This window comes from Rhopilema esculentum, chromosome 21 (assembly GCF_057945365.1).
Source record: "Rhopilema esculentum isolate cy_ngs chromosome 21, ASM5794536v1, whole genome shotgun sequence".
Classification (NCBI taxonomy): Eukaryota; Metazoa; Cnidaria; class Scyphozoa; order Rhizostomeae; family Rhizostomatidae; genus Rhopilema; species Rhopilema esculentum.
The window spans coordinates 9,255,417-9,278,600 of record NC_142835.1 but is presented as its reverse complement, the minus strand read 5'-3'; the positions used below and the strand labels follow the sequence as shown (position 1 = coordinate 9,278,600).

General features: G+C 37.7%; 1 protein-coding gene across 1 annotated transcript in view; it reads left to right on the top strand.

Moving 5' to 3' along the window:
• LOC135684490 (uncharacterized) overlaps positions 1 to 22,927 on the top strand; it is a 28,767-nt gene extending 5,840 nt beyond the window's left edge. The window contains exons 2-29 of the mRNA XM_065200073.2: positions 2,633 to 2,739; positions 3,307 to 3,400; positions 3,837 to 3,943; positions 4,940 to 5,033; positions 5,704 to 5,807; positions 6,074 to 6,159; positions 6,594 to 6,676; positions 7,686 to 7,751; positions 7,907 to 8,021; positions 8,304 to 8,363; positions 8,867 to 9,007; positions 9,325 to 9,378; positions 9,762 to 10,023; positions 11,412 to 11,933; positions 13,214 to 13,301; positions 13,977 to 14,061; positions 14,855 to 14,929; positions 15,376 to 15,792; positions 16,158 to 16,320; positions 17,011 to 17,190; positions 17,530 to 17,582; positions 18,297 to 18,346; positions 18,689 to 18,761; positions 19,121 to 19,357; positions 19,731 to 20,405; positions 20,673 to 20,744; positions 21,229 to 21,271; positions 21,682 to 22,927. Of these exons, the coding sequence (XP_065056145.2) occupies positions 2,633 to 2,739; positions 3,307 to 3,400; positions 3,837 to 3,943; positions 4,940 to 5,033; positions 5,704 to 5,807; positions 6,074 to 6,159; positions 6,594 to 6,676; positions 7,686 to 7,751; positions 7,907 to 8,021; positions 8,304 to 8,363; positions 8,867 to 9,007; positions 9,325 to 9,378; positions 9,762 to 10,023; positions 11,412 to 11,933; positions 13,214 to 13,301; positions 13,977 to 14,061; positions 14,855 to 14,929; positions 15,376 to 15,792; positions 16,158 to 16,320; positions 17,011 to 17,190; positions 17,530 to 17,582; positions 18,297 to 18,346; positions 18,689 to 18,761; positions 19,121 to 19,357; positions 19,731 to 20,405; positions 20,673 to 20,744; positions 21,229 to 21,271; positions 21,682 to 22,091 (4,516 nt within the window). The 3' untranslated portion in view covers positions 22,092 to 22,927. The remainder of the gene's footprint in view (positions 1 to 2,632; positions 2,740 to 3,306; positions 3,401 to 3,836; positions 3,944 to 4,939; positions 5,034 to 5,703; positions 5,808 to 6,073; positions 6,160 to 6,593; positions 6,677 to 7,685; positions 7,752 to 7,906; positions 8,022 to 8,303; positions 8,364 to 8,866; positions 9,008 to 9,324; positions 9,379 to 9,761; positions 10,024 to 11,411; positions 11,934 to 13,213; positions 13,302 to 13,976; positions 14,062 to 14,854; positions 14,930 to 15,375; positions 15,793 to 16,157; positions 16,321 to 17,010; positions 17,191 to 17,529; positions 17,583 to 18,296; positions 18,347 to 18,688; positions 18,762 to 19,120; positions 19,358 to 19,730; positions 20,406 to 20,672; positions 20,745 to 21,228; positions 21,272 to 21,681) is intronic.
• The last annotated feature ends 257 nt before the right edge of the window (positions 22,928 to 23,184 follow it).

Below are 23,184 nucleotides of genomic sequence, written 5' to 3'. Positions count from 1 at the left end.
TTAATTGATTGAAACTGTCTCCCTAGTGTTAAATGCTGTCACTCAATCTTTGTTCATTATGCATTGGCATTATGCATCCACCAGGCTTAGCTGGCAGTTTCAAGAGCCTAAATTTAAGATTGATGCAGAGGATAGGGGGTATGACACTTGGATCTTCAGTTGGCCCACAAAATCCTCAATTTGGTCGGTAAAACCGCCCATCGTTAGGTGAAATAGCACCTAAATGTATCTTCATGTTTTTCTTCGATGGCAAAGTCAACTATTGATGACCCTCCAACCCTAGTCTAGAAGGTCTAGCTACGCCCCTGAGCATGGTGTTGGTTTTGGAGGATTTTCAAGCCAAAGATTGTCCAAAAATGTCCGAAAATGTCAATGCCAAAATTAATGTGGCTTAAGTATTTTCATATTATGTGGCTTGTTGACTAATATGTCGAGAAAGTTGGGGTTTTTCGAAAAATGCCTTGCTCTTTGCATTGAAATTTTCAATAAAATTTAAATCCTTGCGTTAATTCGTTCAAAGGAAAGAAATCCATAACTCCATCGGTATAATGAATATTTGTTGTTATTGCAAAACAAATTTGGTTTTTTACCGCTCCAGCTTTTCGAGGTGTAGATCGTACGACAATCGTTCAAAGTTGTATCCCGTTTACCCGTGTATGTTATTTATCACTAGCAATTGCTCCGAAGATAAAGTCGCATATTTCAATAATTCAAATAACATCGCTTCACTTTATTTGCGCCGTAAGGTCTAGGATCTGAGATTGGGAACGCGGGAAATTTGCAGGATAGTTTCGTCCCGCAGAACGTAATTGAATTTAGATGTCTACAATGGTTCAAAGACGCATCAGTAGCCTCCTATGATTAAGTTAAGTTAAGATTTGATTTATTGATTAAGTTAAGCGACTCTTCTCCTTATTACACTTGTTTTTTTTTTAAAAAGTTTTTACAGTACACAATTTGAAAATGGCTTTGGAAATAACAAACATAATAGACCTATTTATAATAAACCTACGCCTAGAAATTTTAATGTTTTTATTTTCAATTGCAATTTCATTGAAACATCAATCCCTACTACACACAAACAATTAACATTCAATAAACAATACAATTAAATAGATAACATACTAAACTTTGCAGCATCAAGTGCAAAACTAGAAGACCAAGCATTGTTGTAAATAATTTTGATTGATTAAGGGCACTCTCCTCCCGCCCTTCTAGCCCCCTTTCCATTTCTGCAACTCCCCTAAAGGCCTATTCGGGCTCTTATACTCTGTGGCTAGTTAAATTGCACGTTTTTTAATAAAATCTTGGATCAGCAATAAGTACTAAAAGTTTCTTAATTTGGCATCCAAATTTTGGCGTTTTGGTAGCGTAAAAGTTTCTTAGTTGGTTTCATATTTTCGGGTCCTAAAATTGCCTTATTGTTTTGCGGTTTATATTCTTATTGTTTTGGAAGAATATAAACGCAGATCGTCACGAAAAAACTTCAAAGTATGAAAACTTTTGGACCCTTTTTTAAAATGTAGTTTGAAAGTTTCTTAATTTATCTTGAGCCTAGTACTAAAGTTTCTTAAATTTTAGGCCATCCTAGCACTAGTTTTTTACAAACCATTTTCTTATGAATAAAAGACGTGTAACCACCCCATGTGCAACTCTACTCAAAAACTCTTCCTTGTTAGTAAAAGGAGGCCTACTTTGCTGAAGATTGAAGTGTGTTGTTTTCTTGTGGCGATTTTTTGCAGTTGAAGTCCTTGTTTGTATATTCGATTCCATATGCCTGACTTTGAGCGTTTGTAGATTTTCGCTTGCTGTGGGGGGAGGCTGTGTGGGGGCTGTGTTGTTGTTGTCAGGCAGTTTAACCATACATTGCCGAGAATATTTTAGCAGTTTGCTAAAGCTTGTACTGCAAAATGTTTTTGGTTTTGTTTTACTAAACTGATGCTGATTCAATGCTAAAAAAGATTCTTTTCCTCAGGCTGTTTGTTCTGCTTCGTTTTTGAGTGTCGTTTTTTGGTTTGAAGCAAGATAAAATTAGCAGCATCTGCGTACTGTTTTGGTACACTGAAGCCTGCACAATGTTTTTGGTGTGAAAGGATCTCGTTATGATCAGTGAATTTCGATTTTGTTTTTGCGCAACATCTTAAGCATTTTGTCAGGTGAAAAATTCGCCATTCTTTTGTTAAAATGCCGCTTACAATCTAACCTGCTTGAAATGTAAACCTAAAGGCAGCTTTCCGTACGAATCAGTCACCGCAGTTTTAACAAGTTGAATGCTTTGTGTGTTTGTGAAATATCTAGGTAATTTTTGCGCATTGTCGCAGTAGACTCGAAATTGTTTTTGCAAGCAAAATTTGCAATCGTTTTTGCGAAGAAAAGGGTAGCTGCTTTAGAAATTAAAACTTATCAGTAGAAAAGATTTTCGTCAGGAAATTTCTAGAAGGTTGTGGTACACAACTGACCCCAGCTTTCTTCGTGTCCCCTTGCACAGTAAGTCACATGGCCAGCCTGCATCAGCTCTTCATCACTGGGTAAACCCTGTTACCCACTAATGATTTAGTAACTTTATTTTCGTTACTTGTTTTCTCATTTTTTGTCATTGATTCTAAGCTATCTTTTCTTGTTGCCAATTTAGGGAAGGTCACTTGCAAGTTGCTCGTCTGCTACTTCAACATGGCGCACAAGTCAATGTCCCCTCAGGCAGCGAAAACAACATCCCCTTGACACTGGCATGCTGGAAGGGTATTACTTTATAAAATACTTTCTGTTACTCCTTAAGAGTTTTGGAAGACGAGATTACATTTTTTCATTGACTTTTAGTACTAAGTATTCAGATTGGTCACAGAACATCTTTCGCGTGTGTTAGTTGCTGCATTACTAAAGTCGCAGAAAAACCAATCAAAAACTTTGCAGGGCGGAAAAATCTTTTTTGGGAGGAGCTTCCTACCGATAAGTATCACTTACAAAAATTTCGATTCCAAAAACACTATCTTATGACTTGGAGTGAATGAAACTACCTTAAAAAATGACAGTTTTTAATGAGACCGTCTTTGTTGTCCACAATTTCGCCGGTTCTCTCCGCAATTGTGTTACACTCTTTGTATCAGTTGAACATCGTCGAATCTGTGGATCAAGCATATGTGAGCATTTTCCGGGCTATTGTTACACCTCTCAAAAGATATCGCCTGAATACAGAGTTTACAAATCAGCCAATCAAATGCGCCCTTTGCAGTAACTTTACTGTTCTTTTATTATGTGGTTTGCCTTCAAAATCTTTAATCGCAAATTTCCCTTAAATTTTTCCAAAAGGACACACAGCAGTCGTTGAGCTTCTTCTACAGCATGGCTCTGATATCGAACATCGTAACAAAGCAGGGTGTACCCCATTGATGCTTGCCTCAAGGTAAAATACTTATGAATGCTTTGAATCTGTAATTAAAAACGTCCTAGTACCAATTCATACTTCCTCATTCACAAAGCTGAGATACATTTCAAGAAATGGGCTGGGCATGCTCGACAACAATATCCAACTGCCAGAGTTCGCAACTAGGGAGTCTGTAGGTATTTTGTAATGATGTCTAGTGTCTAAAATTAGGCCTAGGCTCTCAAAATATTTTCTGCTGATTTTGTTGAGTTAAAGCTATTATTTGTAGACTGAAAAGTATTGCTAGCTAAAAACTTGAATGCTTTAATTATTTTTTAGGAATTAGGTATTTACTTATTTTTCACTTCAAAATATCCGTTGTTGCGGGCCGACCATACTTGAAATTTGAACAAAATTGTGTGGACCAGCTATATTTTTACACGAGTCTCAAATTGTAATTTTATTTTATTCTCAGAGAGGGTCATTACGATACTACAAAGATACTTCTTGAAAATAACTCACAAGTCAACGTTGCATCAGGTAGCAATGACGACACTCCTCTCACGTTGGCATGTTGGAAAGGTAGGCCTGTTTAATTTGTTAAAATTGTCTGTTATATCAACATCGAATACTTTGATTGACATTTATATCACGTGTTCTAGATCACAAATCGTTTAAACAGTCGTTCTGATTTTATCGGTGTTTTTCAAATTGTAACGTATCTAGGTAGAATATATAGGGAAAATTAAGAGAGAAAGGAAAAAGTACCAGATTTGCAGGCCATTTTAAACTAGTTTTTTATTTGGATAGTTTATTAAATATGTTACTTACCAATTTAGTTTAACATAAACATATCAGCAATGTTCATGCTAGAATGCTTTTTAAAATCTTTCGATTGGTTTTACCTGAAGAGGATTTTAGCCATTGTTATAAACTTTGTTTGCTCTTTACCTAGACAAATGGTCTCTCGAGAATACCATTTTGGTCTTAAAACGGGAGCACATAAAAAATTTTCATGCGCTGATTTGCTTGTTAGCTTTTGCTTCCAAGTACATCGCATGACGAAACAGCCACCTCCTTCCCCAATAACTCGAATAACCCTTAAAAAGTTACCATGAAGACTGCCAACATTTATGCCAACCTATCCAGCTGAAAGCAAAGTAGCTCGTAGGCAGTTTCTTTCTTGTTTCTTTTATGTAGTTTCCGTAATCAAAGCCTGTTTCCAAAATGTAACTGGGGGTATATAAGCATGTAAACCCTCCTGGTTGTCTCGCCTGGTATATATTTACCCTCCCTGGGTGTTTCACCTTGCCTCATTTTAAGAACAGACTTTGAGATAATTGTGAATGGCCACAGGCTTTTTATGAAGATTCATGACCTCTGTGGTATCGTTATAGTACTGTATTTGTAGTAATGTTCTGTAAGTTTCTATGAGCTTAATAAAAAAGTAGCTTAATTTCATTCTCAAACTCCGCAATGTTTACTGTCATCTATGTTTCTTGGCTTTCGCATATTTTGTGAAGAGTTGTGCTATAGTAAAATGCTCAGAGTAATATGTTAATAAGACTTTTTCTTCAGGCCACAGTATCGTGGTTGAGCTTCTGATCAAATATAAATCAAATGTGGATCATCAGACGAAAACAGGCTGTACGCCTCTCATGGAAGCAACTAGGTTAGAAAATACTTTCAGTTATGTTTTTATTACACAATGAATGTGTTATGGTCAAGTATACTGTCGGCCAGACCCACGGGTATTACGATACTGGCCAAAGGCTATGGGGGCATTTTTGAGGTGAGCTGGTCCGGTTTGGCGTCGTGACCTGCTTTGCTGGGATGGATTTTAGTCCTTGTTTATGTGTAGGGAGCTAGCCCAGTTTTGGTACACACAGTCATTCAGATTACCATAGTTTACAAGTAAAATCACCCCCACTAAACAAGAAAAGCCACTTGAGTGTGTTTTTAAGGGAAATTTCCGTCTCATGCAAGCAATATTCCAGGAAAAAATTTGGGAAAGTATGATAATTCCTTGCCACATACTAGCGAGATTTTTCATATGGATTCTCTCCTCCTTAAACGTTTGAACATATTAAAGAAACACAAATGTGTTTTTACTTTTTCAAAACCGCAAGATGCTGTCTTATTGACTGAAAATTATACGAAATTGGAAAAATGAAGTGATGATATGTGCCTGTGTTCACACCCCCTTTGTCATCCTTGATGAAAACTTTTCAACAATTTTGCCATATCTTCAATCATTTGAAACAAGATATTTAATTATTTTAGTTGACAATTGTGTAATATTATTTATCGCATCTCTCATAATTTTTCTCTCTTTGTCAAAGGGAAGGACATAAGAAGGATGCTGAAATACTTTTGAATCATGGCGCTGACGTCGAATTACCCGATAATTACGGACAAAGTCCACTCTTCATGGCTTGTTGGAAAGGTACGTCTAGCGATGAATTTTCAAAAGTGTTTTCAAACCCCTTATGTTTTATTACATCATTCGCGCCCCAACCCCCCCCCCCCCCCCCATTACACCGGCATTGAAAAGTGCATAGAAGTATTTGCGTCCACATTTTGATGGTTTCCCCTTCCGCGTTATTTGTGGCTACAAAAAAGGAACGGATACAAGTGTACTTCATAAAATGATAGTTTAAAAGTATAGAAGGAGTCTTCAATTGTTCCTGATAATCTATTTTACATATTTAGGTCATTATGCAGTAGCAGAACTGTTGCTGGAAAGAACAGCGAACCGAGATTGTCGCACGAAAACTGGAATAACGCCTCTATTTCAGGTAAAGCATTCTCTTCTTTGAAACTAGTTTATATTAATGGACGAGACTACAAGTGGATGGAGCTACAGAAATGCCCGAAGGTGGTGACGTTAAAACCGAGGCGGGCACCTGTAGGCCTTGGGGGTATTCCTGGCAAACTAAGGGGAAGTGAAAGCTTTGTTACATCGACAATCAAATCGTTTTCTTTTCTTTTCTTTTTTTACATAAGTTGCGCTGAGGGGCCACGTTATGGGACATTTCTGAGGGTATAATGGTCGATTTGTGCAGGTAAATTTGGGGGTCTTCAGTAATGGCTGACCTCTGAGAAATTCATTATCATCGTCTTTCTGTTTGGTTTTGATATCTGGTCCAACGATTTTTGTAGGCATTATAAGCCTAGAACTATACAAAGAAATAGAACTCTTATGTTATCAAAGATTTCTTTTTGATTTTAGGCATGTCGGGAAAATCACGTCTCAATCGTTAAACTTCTTTTAAACTACGGTGCAAGCGTTAATGCCACCTTTCCAAATAGCAGGTATATTTTCTTTATAAATATAGCTCAATTTTAGCATTTTTGTAGATTACCGCTGTTTCTCAAACTTATCATGGGCATTAGTGTACAATGCCTGCTAAAAGTACTTGGAACACCCACCAATTTACGCTGCATTTGATATCTTTCATTCCTTTCATGAAAACAATTTGCTACTTCCGCCCCCTTCCCCCTCAAACAATGTTGATGATTTAGAGAAATATCATAAAAGAAGCGCAAAAGAAAGTGCTTCCTAAAATCCTAATCCGTTTGATAGTAAACCAACATTGTTCCGTGGGGGAGAGGGGGATGATTGGTTTTGACCTTGGAAATTGATGTCAGTGTTCCAAGACTTTTGGCAGGCATTGTATGTTCAATAGGTGCTACCTAGCTACTTTTGCAAAAAGTGGCTTTTACTTGTGCAGAATAGCCAGGGAGAAGACACTTGGCAGAAATTTTTGATAGAAAGTTTCACCCCTACTGTTGTAAAAAAGTCCAAGTCACACTGAGAAAGAGACAAGCTCAATCTGTTAACATTCTCAGTATTTACAATACAGGTGCTTTATGTAATTCTCGTGAGAATGAGCCCGTAGCTGGCTGGGCTGGGCTGGGCTGGGCTGGGCTGGGCTGGGCTGGGCTGGGCTGGGCTGGGCTGGGCTGGGCTGGGCTGGGCTGGGCTGGGCTGGGCTGGGCTGGGCTGGGCTGGGCTGGGCTGGGCTGGGCTGGGCTGGGCTGGGCTGGGCTGGGCTGGGCTGGGCTGGGCTGGGCTGGGCTGGGCTGGGCTGGGCTGGGCTGGGCTGGGCTGGGCTGGGCTGGGCTGGGCTGGGCTGGGCTGGGCTGGGCTGGGCTGGGCTGGGCTGGGCTGGGCTGGGCTGGGCTGGGCTGGGCTGGGCTGGGCTGGGCTGGGCTGGGCTGGGCTGGGCTGGGCTGGGCTGGCGAAGACCTTTATGCCACTTAGTGACGTTATCGACTTTTTTAAAACGTCGAATTAAAGCTTGTCGTTCTTGATTTCCAGGGAGAATCCGTTGACACTTGCTGCAGAAAAGGGACATAAAGAGCTCGTGAACCTCTTGCTACTTAGGTACGTCTGAAGATATTTACCAAGATGCATGATTTAGGTAGTGAGTCCACATTCAAAAGACTTAAATTTATTTTTATCACAGGTATCTTATAATTGCGTGGATTTTTCACTTGCATTATTTTCACCTGCGTTAAAATTGGCATTATTTTTTGAAGGGGTTCAAATCATGACTGTCACACCAAAAAGGGTTGCTCTCCTCTATTTCTCGCTTGCAAAGAAGGTCACAAGGAAATTGCTGAAATGCTCTACTCTGCAGGAGCCGACATGGAGGTATGATATATTCGCTATTTCTGGCGTAGGTTTTTTGTGACGTAGTTGGGCTCGAATATGTCTCCACAAATTACCTATAAAAATTTAAAATCGACAAGACAAACTTTGGTGTATAAAAAGGTTTTGATTAAACTTTCTTTTTCGTAATTTGTTATAGTTATATATCAACTTGTGTTCTTTATAACAAATGAATAGCATCATAATACCCGTTCTATTTATTGTATCTTCATTGTGCTTATCTTGATCGCTGCCTCGCCTTCATAATGAGACTGTATTTTCTAGTCCACCGACTGCCGCGGAAATACACCAATAATGGCGGCCTTCAGATCTGGTCATGTTCACGTAAGCCTCTTGTTTTAAACATTTTAAGTCCATGAATTATTTAAAAGATCAACTTCTGTTTGAAAGATAGAATTTAAGGATAAGAAAATGAAAACAAAGAATCACATCAATTGCACCTTATTTTTAGGAAGGTTTTCAAAATTTCACTCATAAACTTGGAGAAGGTTGAACGCTATTCTTATCTTCAACATTCTTGTAAGATTCCCATGAAAAAGTCACTATTTTCATTTCGTATTACTTGTTTTTGTAAACAAACTCCCAATTTAAAAAATTGCTCCGACAATCAAATTTCCAACTAAGATAGAGAAAAAGTGAATGATGGCTTGGGGATTAGAAATTTCTCCATACTTATGTTCTAACAATGCTGTTGCAGCGTGGATATTGTGATATGTTAGGAAAAAGTTAAGCTTGAAAAACAATTCAAATTTTTAGGCAGTCTCTACAGGAATCGAGAAATTTAGTGTAGATTTATTTTCGAGGCTGATGGAGATCTTGAATTCTAGGTTGTCGAATGGCTAATAAAACACACTCACCACCTCCCATCTGATGAGATATGTCACAAAATTTTGATGTCCGTCGTGGATTGTAAAGATAAGGAAGTGTTGTTTCAAAAGAGGAGCAAATGTCTCGCGTTGATTCAGGAGGTAAAACTTTTCAGTTTATTCTTTATAAACTTCATTGAACGTCTAGCTATCATTTCAAAATTGTTGGCTTTATGTCTTATTGCTTAAAAGGCAAGATTGTCATAAAGGCCACTTATTACGTAAATAAAAATATTTACTTAAGAAGCTGCTGGTAATAGTTTTCTTCAAATTAGGCCAGAAGATTGATTCATGTAGAGTTCTTTACCTCTTTCCTGTTATCTTGAGTTAACTACCCCATCCATCGTAACTGGGTATTTTTGGAATAGGTCTTCTCGCATACGAGTCTATTTAAGCTCCTTAATGATTTTTATTTACAGGCCAAAAAGAGGAAGGAATTAGAAGCTTTAAAGAACGCCCAGAGTCTTGTGAAGGTTTGTTTTTGTGGCAGTTTTGGGTTTAATTACCGTATGCCTCAAAAATGCTTTTGAAAGGAGTATTACAGATAAGATTCTATATGAATTCTTCATTTAAAATTATTTTGTAAAAACTGAATTATAAAAATATATTTCATACCCAAAGGAATATATCGGATCTCAGGAGAGCAGAGTACATTGACCAAAAAGTTTTATCAATATCTTTGAAATCTGTGTTTTCATGTTTTTCAATAGTTCAATCCCCGTGGTAGACGTTAAAAAAAGTGTATTTGTCACAGGAGAAGCTAGGAAAATTACTTGCAGCCTTTGAGCATTTTAGTCAGGCTTCAGTAAGAATTTTTGCTGCAGTTATTAGTAAATTTGTGTTCTTATTTCTTAAGGAAATTGACGATGAGATAACTCGCGAAGAGAAGAAGAAGAAAAAGCAGGCGGAAAAACGTCGAGATAAGCGACGAAAGAAGAAGTCACTCCGAGAAATGGAATCAAACACCAGCACAGTGGCAAGTAGCGAGCCATTAGAAAATCGTGTCGGTGAAAACGGGTTGAACGATCAGGATGACGACGTCAATGGAAGTGAAATGAAGCTCGAAATGAACCATGGGGAGGATGTTATCGACGATTTGGATGACGAGGAAGTAAAAGGTCAGTTGATTTCCCCGAATTTTAAAAAAGTTCATGAGGAAATATTAACCAAGTGAGGCTGTGTGATGTCTAGACCAAGATCTTAAAAAAGCATTGCACTGAATTGTTTTTTTACCAGTATTCACTGTACTTGACCTTGCCGAACTGAATTTATTATTACATTCACTGAACCACTTCAGCTCTCTTAAGGAGGGGCTGTATATGACAGTCAACCTACCTCCAGTGATTGCGTGATTAAATGCTTCCATTGAATTTTGCCAAGCAGTTTCCCGGAGCGAAGCTATACTGGCTTTCCAAGAAATTTATTATTTAGTAGTATGTGAGTCCATTAAAGAACACCGCATAAAGGTGTGATTAAAATGGATTAGTTTGTATCTCGCGTCGCTATTATCCTTTATGTGTATTTTTCAATTTCAAAGAAGTCCAGTAATACATTCACACCCCATCCTCACATCTGTATGAATGATTTTGTTTCATTTTAACTGGGAACTGTGAACTCGATCGTTGAAATTTAAAGCTTAATCATCAATGTATAGGTCCCTTTATGACATAACTGAGTGTTTGATTCCTTCGCGTGTCAAATCACTTTAGTGGAATCTTCTCATAAATCCAGCTAAATCTATGCGCGAACCTGTATTCACGGACTCTGAGAAGTAAAGCCTGTCCTTAAGAAATATTTTATGCAGTTCAGCATTATAAACTATTCCGTTGTCACCTATTATTCCTTTGAATCATTAATTAAATCCAATTGTTGCCAATTTTATCCACAAATCGCCTAGTTTTGAATTTGGAGTATTTTTTACCCCAGTGTTTATCCAGAACTTTTGATGAAGTGCTACTGTTTATCTGTTGTTTTCACTTGTAACCAGTAAAACGGTGGAGGGACTGGAGGGTACAAAAACCGTGGGGGCTGGAGGAGTGTGTCTCAAATGGCTAGTAATATGGCAAGGAAAGCTTTTTTGGGTATTTCTTTTTCGTAAAACTAACCCGAATTAAAAGATTTCTTTTTTAAGTTAAGTTACGTTTCAGTTTCGACTAAATTCAGTTAGGTATTGTGAAATTCCCTGTAAAATTGGCTTTTCATGAAGAGAGGTTATTTGCAATTGCAAGCTTAGATATCTATGTATTTCTAGGGAAAAACTCTTTCATCTTTTTTTGATAGCTTCTAAGATATTTTTTCCTAGATTTCTGGCTGGAATTCTATTCGTATTGAGATAAGAAAATTTTGCTACAATTGAGTGATTGAAGGTTTGAGATTAAAAAAACGGTTTTCCTTTAGCGAAAAGATTTCCACAAACTAATCTGTGTATTTCTTGGGCTTGCTGACAATTAGAGCTGTATTTGTTAGGACATCACTTAATGTATTATCTTTTGGAAATATTTTTCAGCCGAGAAGCTCCAGCCATATGAGAACAGAGAAGAAACAGAACAAGATGATATTTTCATGGAAGCTGAAGATGAAACCGTTCTGAAATCTCGAGGCAAAACGACAGCTGGTAATACGACTGTTGGGAATAATAACCTAAATACCCAAAGCCGTGTTGCGAATTTGGAACTCAATAAAGGCAGCGTGAGCGGGGATAACGAGGTTTTCGAGGACAGTGATAGCCCACTTGTAAACGGAACAGTGACAAGCGAAAGCAGAAAGGAAAGGCGGCTCCGAGTCTCGTCATCTTTACCTGAAACGGACCTGAGAAATGAGGCAGTAGATGAGATGACTCACTCTCACGCGGTCGTCACCGTAAAACCGAGGCGCCGCTCTGCGTCTTCAGTCAGTGATGAAAATCAAGTTGGAGAGAAGTGGTCAAGGCCTAAAAACTCAGCATCAAACCAAGGGAGTGAGTCCTCAGCAAAGGGAATGTTGTTCTACGGCAAGCCATCAACACCTGTCCACTCAAATGGGCACTCAGGTGAGACAGTTTGCTTGCATTTACCTTCAGAAAATAATCTGTTAACAGGTGAATAAAAATATAAAATATTTGTAATTGTTCCATGTTTGTTGAACAATTACATAACATATTTGTAATTTGATTTATTCGTGTTTTTCTGTATTTTGTGGAAACTTTTGTGTTTACTTCTTCCAAATGACTTTGAATGCAATTATGTTGGGCCTCCTACCTCAAAGTTTTCACATCTTGTTGTATTGCTTTTTCTTTACTTTGGTTCTCTTCCCGCTATATTTCTCAATATGAAGGACAAAAGATGTAGCAAAAGGATGCTGTCCAAATTCTTGTTTTTCTTGTCACATCTTAATTCTATCGTTTACTTCTCTTGTATAGTAAATCTTTCGGATGTACACCTGTAAGACTTTCAGCACAATATTTGTTTAAGGTATTCCCAACATTAAAGAGGAGCGGGTCTTGACATAGGCAATATTTGCTTAATCTTCACTTTACAATAATAATAAGCATGCTACCAGGGCTAGGCTCAACAAGCATTTTTTGCAGTACGGGCTAAAGTTGCTGCTGTTGTTCTGAACCAACCTGATGTTTTATGGATTCTCGGGTAGATCAAGGCCATTTTATGTATAAAAATATGCTGCTATTATAGGCATCATGCTGTTTTTACATCAACAGTTGAATCAGCACTGCTTAAAATTTTGTAGGGTAGCTGTTGATAAATAGATTAACAAAGGCTGAATAGCTAGAATACAGAACAAGCGAAAGATGCTAAATAATAGACTAGCGTATCTTCGTCTTTTTTGTAAAATGGTAGCTTTGTTCTGCAGATGCCTTATTATGTCACATTCCTGAACACATTTCTGGCAGAAAATGCATGCATATAAGCTTAAGATATATTCTCAAAAAGCTTATTCATCTTCTTTCGCTGCGGCTTCGTACATATTGAGATTCTTTTATCAAAAAATATTCATTATTACAAAAAAGATTGCTGGTCTTTTCGTCATTTTATTGCAGACTTTTGTCAAGTGACTATTGAAAACATTTCAAAAAGCAAGAAGTCATGTCAACTGCATTGTGTCTTTCAACGTCAAAATTCATGTTACATCAATTATGTTGCTTTTTTGTTTACTTTATTTATATTAAAGCAGGTGACCTGTCTGAATAAAGTAATGAAATAAAGCAACGATTTCTTGAGCAGTTGTATTGAAAAAGAAAAATGGTCCTACCTCAGTGAGAGTTTCGTAGACAGAGAGTGGTAACATGTGCATGATACTGTCCTATTTTTGCAGTGCCCTCTAGCAGAAGCTCATCCAACACTGCAACAGGAAATTTAGAATTTTTTGAAACAGACTGGAAAGAAGTGCACAAGACCAGCAAGTATGTTACTTTAAAATATTGCCAAATAGAGTATTACCTCTTCAAGTAGAATTTGATGCTATTCCAATGACTTTTGAATTCAAATTAAACTCTAAGAAATATTAAATAATCACAAGGGTGAGGTAAGATGGACTTACATTTAAATTAAACCCACATGTAAATCATTTTAATTTGTATGGTCCCACAGACTGCTATTGGCAATTCGTTATTTTGAATTTCTTGTTTCAAGCAGAAAATCATAGCGAATAAATAAGTTCAATATATTCGTAGTATCGTCCAGTGAACAACCGTTTATAACAACACTAAACATCCAGTTTATTCGACATTGCAGTTCTCATTTTCTAAATTCTCTCCCCTTTCGAATATGCGTATTAATCTCTTTTTTCAAAATATGGTCTAATTATTTAAGCTGCCTTTTTTAACCCATGTCGAATACTGTCCTCAATGGATTTTTATACATTTTTAATAAGCTCGCAAATGCTATTTAGTGGTTTTTTCAATACCCATTTCTCAAACTATAACTAAATTTATTGTTATTTAATCTAAGAAACCCATTGAAGCTTTCAAAAAGTTTAAAATATTTTGTTACTGTTTGTTAACTGTATACCACCGTAGCCACCGTGCCTCGCCGTTTTATGCCCATTTTTGTATATGTTATGTTTCACCATTCTATAGAACGCTCATTATTCAAATGGTTGTACCAAACGCCTACTGTGGAAGAGTGATCGGAAAAGCAGGAAGCAAGATCAATTCAATAACGGTGTGTATCTGTGGCTGCTAAACTTGTTCTTTACAGCTATGCAACGAAGGCAACAGGATGTCTTAACAGTGTTGACGTCACAAAAGTCTATTTTCATTCTAATTTTTCAAGTTTGATCCCATAAACTGAAAGTGCATTATAAAATGCTTCTAAATTTGCAAAATCAGTTAAATGTATAACGAATTGGCTGAGATATGACCAGATGAGCACAAGCTCTGGCCCCATCAGACCTCTGTAATTTGGTCTCGATTCATAACTTGATAAACCAATCCAAAATAACAGTAATCTGTTAGCAATTCTTTCACTTGCATAAACTCACCCTGTTTGTTATATGCTTAAGTGAGCTATTTCATGGCGTTCGTTCAGATTATGTGTTGAAAAATTCTAAAAATTGATTTACTAGTGATGTCACAATTGAGAACACTTTTCAGAAGGCAGCATGCCAAAAATAATAATAAATGCGATACCTATGAATAATGCTGTTCGTATGCTTAAAATTCTCATTCAGATAAATAAAATTATCACTAATATTATATGACAATAGTTTTTACTTACATTTCGCTAATTATGAAGTTCCTTATTATCATTTATCATTTATATCCAATTTGCTATATTGCAATGTTTTTACAATATTTAAAATATGTTGCTTTAGCTCGAGTCACGAATTCAGTTTTTTCCTCATTTTTTTAGCTATTAATCTTAATGAAAGCAGTTTGTTTTTATTACCAGTTTTCAGCATTGCATTCAAGAAGAAAAGTATTTTCGAAAGTAAATCAAGTGTCCCTTTTTTTAGGATGATTCGGGTGCTCAAATAACAGTTAACAAGCCCGAACCTCAAGCTCCAAATGATAGACTTATAATTGTCAAGGTAAGAGATAATTGCGTCACTAGATTCATTTGGTGCCACATGATTGGTTGAGGAATGAATGATTAATTTGATCTAGTAAACATTGGTTGTATTGTCAGCCAGATAACGTGAAATTTACTTATTTAAGCGAATAGGCTTAGTGGCTTTGGAAGATGGGACTATCAGAGCAACCAAGGCTACCATTTTATTTCCGCAAACTTGTTGCCTCCATGTTCCGTTTGAAATCAATGCAATCCTCTCTCAACTGCAATGCATTAGAAACACCAGGCTTAGCAAAAACTTTGTTTGGAAGTGTTATTATTATTATTATTATTATTATTATTATTTTTATTATTATTATTATTATTATTATTATTATTATTATTATTATTATTATTATTATTATTATTATTATTACAGGTATCTAAACTTTGTTCTAATCTTTTATTGTTTTTCCTCCGTTTCAGGGATCTCCGCAGAGCGTAGAGCGGGCGCGTTTTCTTGTCACCGAGGCGCTTAACTCGCCAAGCATTTTTCAAAACCAAGGCAGGAACAGTATTACCCTCGGTGGATTCATTGATCAAAGGTCACTCTCCTCCGCGTCATCAACCACTCCACCGCTGCCCACCCAACAGCAGCATTCAGTGCCTATGGGTATGGAGTCTCCGAGGCAGTCACCAGTGGTAACAACGCCTAGCCCTCGAAGCATCTCCTCTGTATCTAATGCCATTATTTGTAGTAGTGGCAATAATGTCACAACGAATTCCTTTGCATCACTACCAAATCAGAGTCATTTCGCAACGAGCCGCGTCTCTTACAGCAAAGTAACAAGTGGTGCCTGGCAAATCTCGCCGACAAACAAAGGCTCAAATCCCTTGATACAGGTAATGCCATTTGTAATTTCAGTTAATGCCGATGTATAATTTGTAATCTTTAGAAAGTTTAAGAAAGGGCACTTATGCAACTTTTTATGTCGGTAACAAGAGTATCTCTTTTGGAATATCTCCTTGCTTTTGATCTACGAATAGTGTCTTTTGTTTATCTTGATTTTTCAGGACCATTTAGGCAACATTTACGAGTAATTTTTCAACAGCTGGGCCTAGGCGAGTTGAATTATCTTTATAGGCAGTGTGGATGTTGGTAAATCAATCAATGTAAAGGGAGAGCTCTCTGATAAGGTCGCAGTTTCTTGATTTTAATTTAATCACGCTGTAAGCAATTCTTGATAAACAATTAAAATAAATTGCAGCCTCAGAATCTCCCGACAAACACTATTGCAGTCTCCACCCAAAGTGTTAGTACGACAGTAGCCCGCCCTACACATGCTGTTGCTACGGAGTGTCCAGCTGACATTGCGGAGAATTGGGATTCATTACGTCACAGTGGCGACACATCATCAAAAGGTCGACCTGGTAAGTTGGTTGCATTTAAGCAGTTGAAAAGTAGCTATCAACGTGTACGAGCTGCACGAGGCCTGTACTTTAACACCATACCGCACAGAGTGTTTTGTATTATTTTCTTTTGCCATACACGAAATGGCGTACAGTGGAATCCTTCTATTACGAACTGCGCTTATTACAAACTCCTCGCTATCGCGAACTAAAAATCTGGTCCCATGGAATACTTCCTGTAAAACAAACCCACGGTGTAGCGAACTATTTACTTCTTTGTCCTTAAAGAATTCTTAATAGTGGAATTTTGCTGTATAACAATTCTCTTCACTTTCATGTGTGCCCTTTGGTGTCGCCGGGTCCTAAAACAATCGCCCCTTTATCTTTTCAGTTGGCCTGTCATGGTATTTTTATTTAACATGTAACTACAAATACGTTTTTTGCTATGTTGATTTTGATATTAGTAGACTCTTTCTAATCCTCGACAATTTTTCTCTGACAATTTCTTGAGACTCATCTTCAAGATAGAAATCAACGAGAGAGTAAATCGTTTTGTAGCTTTCCAGTTGTAGTTTTCAACTTTCCATGTATTAGTGCACATGTATTTTGGACCCTCTTGTGTTAGCTAATTTTATTTTGAATGTTTTTAACGGTTTGTCGATCGTCGCTTTGTGCACTTCTTAATGTGTTTATTTATGCTTGCCTTTCTAGTTAAAGAAGGTGCTATTAGCAAAGAGCAAAATTCAGAGCAATTTGCCTTCCCACCTGCCGGATTTTTAACATCAGATAAATTTGGCAGCACGAATGCTAATGAAAATACGAGTCCACGACAGCAAGTCGAAGAGGAAGCTGAGTTCTCCTATTTCAGCCCCTGGAATCCTACAAAGACAGGTCCGAATACCCTTAAATTCAAGATTATTTAGCTAATGTTATTTTATTGTGAAAAATCTCTAAGTTCAATAACGAAAAGAGATTGTAGAATATCATATGTAGGTGCTAGATCTTTGTAGAATATATTTTTTGAAAATTTGGAAATCTATTTGCGCTCTTTGAAAACAATCAATTTTTATTTGGTTGTTATCCTCTTTTATTTCACTCGAGAAATTCTAGTCAGTAGCCATCAACTCCAATGTTTGTCTTTAACTTTTTGTTTAACCATGCTACATATCGATTTTGATAAACGATACGTGCTTCCTTATCAATAAACGTTTTTGATTGCAACATTTGCAGACAGTGGATTGGCACGAACCATTCCCGAAACGAGTGGCAGCTTGGAAGGCGAGGTAGTGTCTTGTGCTTGCGTTTTTATTCTGTAGTTTCATATGGAAACCTGGCTACCTGTGTTGATATCATTCGATAGAATTTGTCTACATAAAATGATAGCTAGAAATAAAGAAAAACATGTCTGGACGCCGTTCTAATGGCCCAGCTAATTGTTCATCATGTTGTCGAGTCGTATGTCGTATCTTGAACACTGTATGGAGAACTTATGTCTGTTACATTAATCTCAATTTATATGAAAGGATGGTTGGTATGGGCATCTTATAAAGCTTACGGAAATGTTTATAAACTTTTAACATGATATGAATGAAAGGCTCCTTCACCTAAAGCTGCTCTGACTGGATCCTATGCGCCCATTTTTTCCATTTTTTTCCAAAAAAACTCTTCTCTTCCATTTTTTGGTTTATGTAGATAGGTATGCACGAAATTGCTTTTGTCTCGTATGCGAAAATATAACTTCGTTGATAGAACCAAGTAAATTTTGCTTGGAAAACTGTCAAATACCGTGAGTTCGAACATAAGTCACCGTGCAAGAACCTCATTCTGTTGAATCGTTTCTTTTATCAACTCTTACCTTTGGTGGCGGTGGGTTCTGCCTTTTTTATGCGTTGTTGTGATGTTCAATCTATCTAATGTGTTTTTATTAGTGCTGCAACTCTCATGTAATGCAGATGTTATGGTCAATATTTTTCATCCCTACAATCTTTATTTTTTAGGGCGCCTTGCAAAGCTTCAGTGCGCTCGTAAAGTCAAGCTTATTTTCAAGGTATCGTCAACGTTTTACGGGACTTGTTGCTCCTTCGGGAACTTGGGAAGGGTTTCATGGTTGTTTGTGAAGGCTGCAGAGTGTCATCAATTTGCATCTACCGGTTGTGTCACTTTGTATGAGATCCCATTTAATATTCTATATATGGAAATCATAGGGACTCATTTTCAAGCTTGAATGCTTGCATTCTTTTATGACAGAGGAAAAAGTGATCTAAAATACTTATTCTTCGCAAATACTTCCTTGATTTGACCTCTATGTCTACAATAAATGCTTCTTATGTTATTTGTGAAGAATTGGTTTTTCTTGTTCATGTTTTAAGCATATCCTGTCATTTTTCAGGGACATACCTCCGTTTCCATGGCAAAAGGCTGAGGTAATTAGACAAGACCGAAGTCGAAGTTGGGCGGGCAGGGTAAGAAGTTATTATGTGTTGTTGATAATCATTTTCTGGAACTGAGGCCTTGAAAAGGCTTTTGTCAACCTTGAATTCCTTAAGGTGTTAAAACACCTTATAAGGGTTGGTAACAGCAACCGGAAGCAACTGTTTTAAATCCTATTGAAAAATTTTCATGAAGTCAAATATCTCTTTAACCGAATTACCACTTTTACCATTCATGGTTTTTGTTGATAAAAATGTAACGTTTTGTCAAATCCCACCTCCTTAAGAACCTTATTTGTATTGAAATTTATGATTTTTATCAGCACAAGTTAAATATTACATTTAATGTTGTTTAAAACTGAGCATTTAATATTTTTGGTGTGCATTTGTAGCCAACGCAACTCACAACTGACTTGGCCTCTCTGAAAATAAATGAAAATGATGGCAGTCAGTCATTATTTGGCAATCGTTCGGTCTCAACTAACATGCTATCTGAGAGACATACGCCCGGATTCAAGTCGCCATGGGGAACGCAAATTGGCAGTGGTGCAGACACGGCGAATGGCGAAGAAGTCAATGATCCTGTCTTTATTGACAAGATGCCTTGGATTGGTGACGGGGGTGATCGGGTAAGATTCGTTGTATTTTTAAAAGCGTCGAGTAATTCACTGCAACTTTTGCATTTGGTCCCCACCTGAACAGATGCGTTCCTTTTGTAGCGCCTTTATTCTTTCACCAGCGGATCCGAACGAGTGCTGTCAACAGCTATAAGTCTTGATAGGCCTGTCGAGCCTTCTAAATTGGTAAATATATACAACTTCGTTCAGCCTATTGCACGTAAAGTGAGGTCTAGTATATGATCATACTTGAATAGAAACTTTGTAATCGAAGAAGTATTGTTATGCGGTTTCGAGCACAACTTTTGAAGGTATCCCTGACGAAATGTATTTTTTGTTTATAACAAAATATTAACCATTGGTCAAAATATATTTGATGTTTTAGGTGTCAGATTCACTGTTGATGAGCAACACAGATACCTGGGAACCATCCTCCAGTCCGACCAGCAGCTTGAGCAGCAGTCGACAAGAGCTGAACAACATCCTTGACAATGACAGTGGAGTTGGCGGTTCAAATCTCTGGTCCCAGACCCCTACGTCCGAAAAAGATTCGTCTTCTCAGCCAGCAAGGGAATCATCGTTTCTGGAAACGGCACTGGGTGCCACACCATGGCTTAATTCACGTGGCGCATACAGTGCTCCTTCATCGCCAGCGCTGCAACGCAGCAACGATAATCCTTTTCTCACCCCAAACAAACAGAATTTGAAGTCGCATCCCTCTATGGAGGAGCTTAACAGTCGTGTTTGGGGAAAAGAGTACATGGAACAGGCAGAAGAAAATCCATCTTGGGGTTCAAGCCGTTCATCTCCACCCACGCGTCAGGGTAGACGATTTAGCTCTGGTGCAGTGGTTGTCAGTAATGACAACACACAGGACAGTGGCATGTCATCACCGCATAACAGAAACAGTGAATCAAGCAGAACATCACGTGTTGAGAAGCCTAACGATTCGCCTTTGGTGGCGAGCAGTGTATGGAGGCAAGAAAGGTTCGAGAGCGTTGCATCAATGAATGATCTGCTGTCCTCCCTCGCGTTGGACAGATATAAAGATTTATTTCAGGTGATGATTGTCTTGTTAAGATTTTGTTCAAAAATGTTCTCACGACCTTGTTGTAAACATTTATCCAACTATGGAAATGAAAATAGTAATGTAACCTGCTTCTGACTTTCTAGTTTAAATGATTTCCTGATCGGGTTGGATACTGTCCTTGTGAAACAGACCATCCACTATATTCGGAATCTTACGGTATTTGCATATGTTACTTCTAAATATTATCTTTGTTCCCTTCACAATCACCATATCCTAATTACTGAAGTTATGTTGTAGGAAAATGGCATCGGAATTGAAAAATTGAGTAACATGTCAGAAATTGATTTGCAAGACCTGGGAATCGCAAAGGTAAGATCCATTTTGTTATTTTGAGTTAAACAAAAATTTGTTGGTTCACGAGTGCCTATGATATCCCTGCTTTGAAATATATCGCCTGTGTTGCTATTTTTCAAATTTTCCTAAATTTAAAGGACTTTTCTTGACTCTCTTTCATTATTACGATTTTGCTCCTAATGCCTTCCGTAATAATGAAAATCAAATATTTTTAGCTTTTTGTAAAGAAACGGTAACTGTTTGGGATGCTTTGAATAATGTTTGGTGATATATCCAAGCAGTTTTGGAAGGGATGTCAGTGACTAGCTGGCCATAAACCAAATGAGTGTTGTTTAGTAGGAAAAATATACAATCTTTATGGAAAGAATATTTTTGAATAATGAAAATATAGGAATAGGAATCGTCGTTAGTTATCCAAATTTTATACAGTTCCTTTTTGTCTATGTTAAAGCTGCGTGACGAATTTTTATAGTAATTTGATTGGAAATCTTTTTTACAGGGCCCAAGACTAAAGCTCTTGAGGGCAGTCTGTTTAATGACAGGTTTGCATAAAACTAAATTGTTCAAAATTTTTCATATTTTTGACACCATTGTTGACATTAGTGACATTGCTGGGGAGCTCTTTCTCTCTAGACGAATTTTAGTGAAAGTTTGAGTTCCATCACGGCCTTTAATCCCGTTGTATCAAGTTTATGAACGAAACTTCGTATTCGATGTTTCGTTGGGGCGAGGGTATGTTCTCAATCCTTTTTTAACACTGTTATGGATAATATTTTCTCAAATGTCTTCGGGTCTTAAAGGCTGTAAGAAGATGTAGCTCACATCTTGTTGAAGTCATCCAGCAATGTTGCCTCGTGGCTCGAATACCTTCTTTCCGTATGCTTTTAGCGCTTGACATGCTCTAAAAAATGCGAGAATTGCCATCTTTAATCCCTGCTTTTAATCCTTATAGAATCAAGGTCACGTGATGAGCCACACAAAATTGACAATACCGTCTCTTCCGTCATCCAACAACAGCAGCAACTGTACGAAAACATACCTCTTGAACAGTTAGTTGCTGGGCAGCAAACACAACAATATTCGAGCGGATTCACGCCGCAACAGGGCCCACATCACCTTCCACAGATGCAAATTCCATTTCCACCCGGTTACGAACATTTGCCGCACCACCGCTTTAACTTCGCACCGCAGCATATACGGCCGCCCCATTCGATGATTGACAATGCCTCGCAGAAACCATTTCAGACTACTGATTACATGAACCAGCTGCCCCACCATTCACAGATGGCTCCAGGGTCGCAGGCACCAGCGTTTCCAGTCGTGTATCAAGAGGGGCCTGCGTATTTCTTTTATCAACATTAGAAGCAATTTAGTGACTGTATTCATTCGACGGCGATGTGTTCTCATGCATATGCCACGTAGTTGTGTATTTTTGGTGTTGATGCGAAGGCGTGTAGCACGCTTTTGTCAATCATAGCTAAACCTTGTCTGATCTCATAAAACCGTGCGATTCGCCTTGGGCGCTGGCTGTTTTCCCTGTTGAAATTCGTATCTTGTATCCATCAACTGCTTCCTCCTATCTAACAAAGCTTTTTTCTCAATTTTCAACTTCTTAAAATCGTAAGTAAAAGTTTTCAGTAAAGGATTTTGTTAAAATTGTCAAAAAGGCAGGTGATGTCTCTAACAAGTTTAACTTCTCTCTCGTTACTTCTCATTCCAGTTTGAAATTATTCTCAAACTAAGGTTGAAAACTCATAGTCATATTTCTAGATACATAAGGTATTGTGGAAAGTAGCGCGCTTTTTTGTACCGCCAAGACTTTCCGGTTTATTCTGCTAAGCTGACCTGGACCATCTCTAAAGTTAGAGACCATCTCCCAACCGTTTTGATAAACCTACCAACCCAGAGCCCTATATATCTATCCTCAGTTAATAATATCAATACCTTATGAGATATCACTTTTGACCCTTGTGTTGTTATTTAAGTTTAAATTGAGATCTTCGCTATCAAGAACAAGTCACGGAATTGTAAGTATTCCTTCAGTTTGTTTGCTTTTAATAGTGCTTTTCTTAGTATAGATTGTGTTTATTAGTATTGATAGATGGCCTCCGGGCCACAACAACGTAGATGGCCCCCGGGCCACAACAACTGATAGTTCGCTCTGTGTAAGATCCGCCATTTTTCTCGCGTTAGCTCAATTGTTTGTCTCTTTCTGTTTTTCACTCGCTCAGAAAGCTCATCTTTGGATTTGGCACAGTAAAAGGCCAGTTTTGTGGATAAACCTCTATCATCCTGCAGGCATTCAAAAATTACTTGGATTGAAACTCTTGGAAGCAAAAGAGCTTTTGCAAATTTTTGATTCAAGTATTGGTTTGCAAAAGTTTCAAATGCTTCCTTAGAGACCAATCTATCTTCAAAGCCTGTAAAAAGAAAATTAAAACATCTGGTAAGGTAG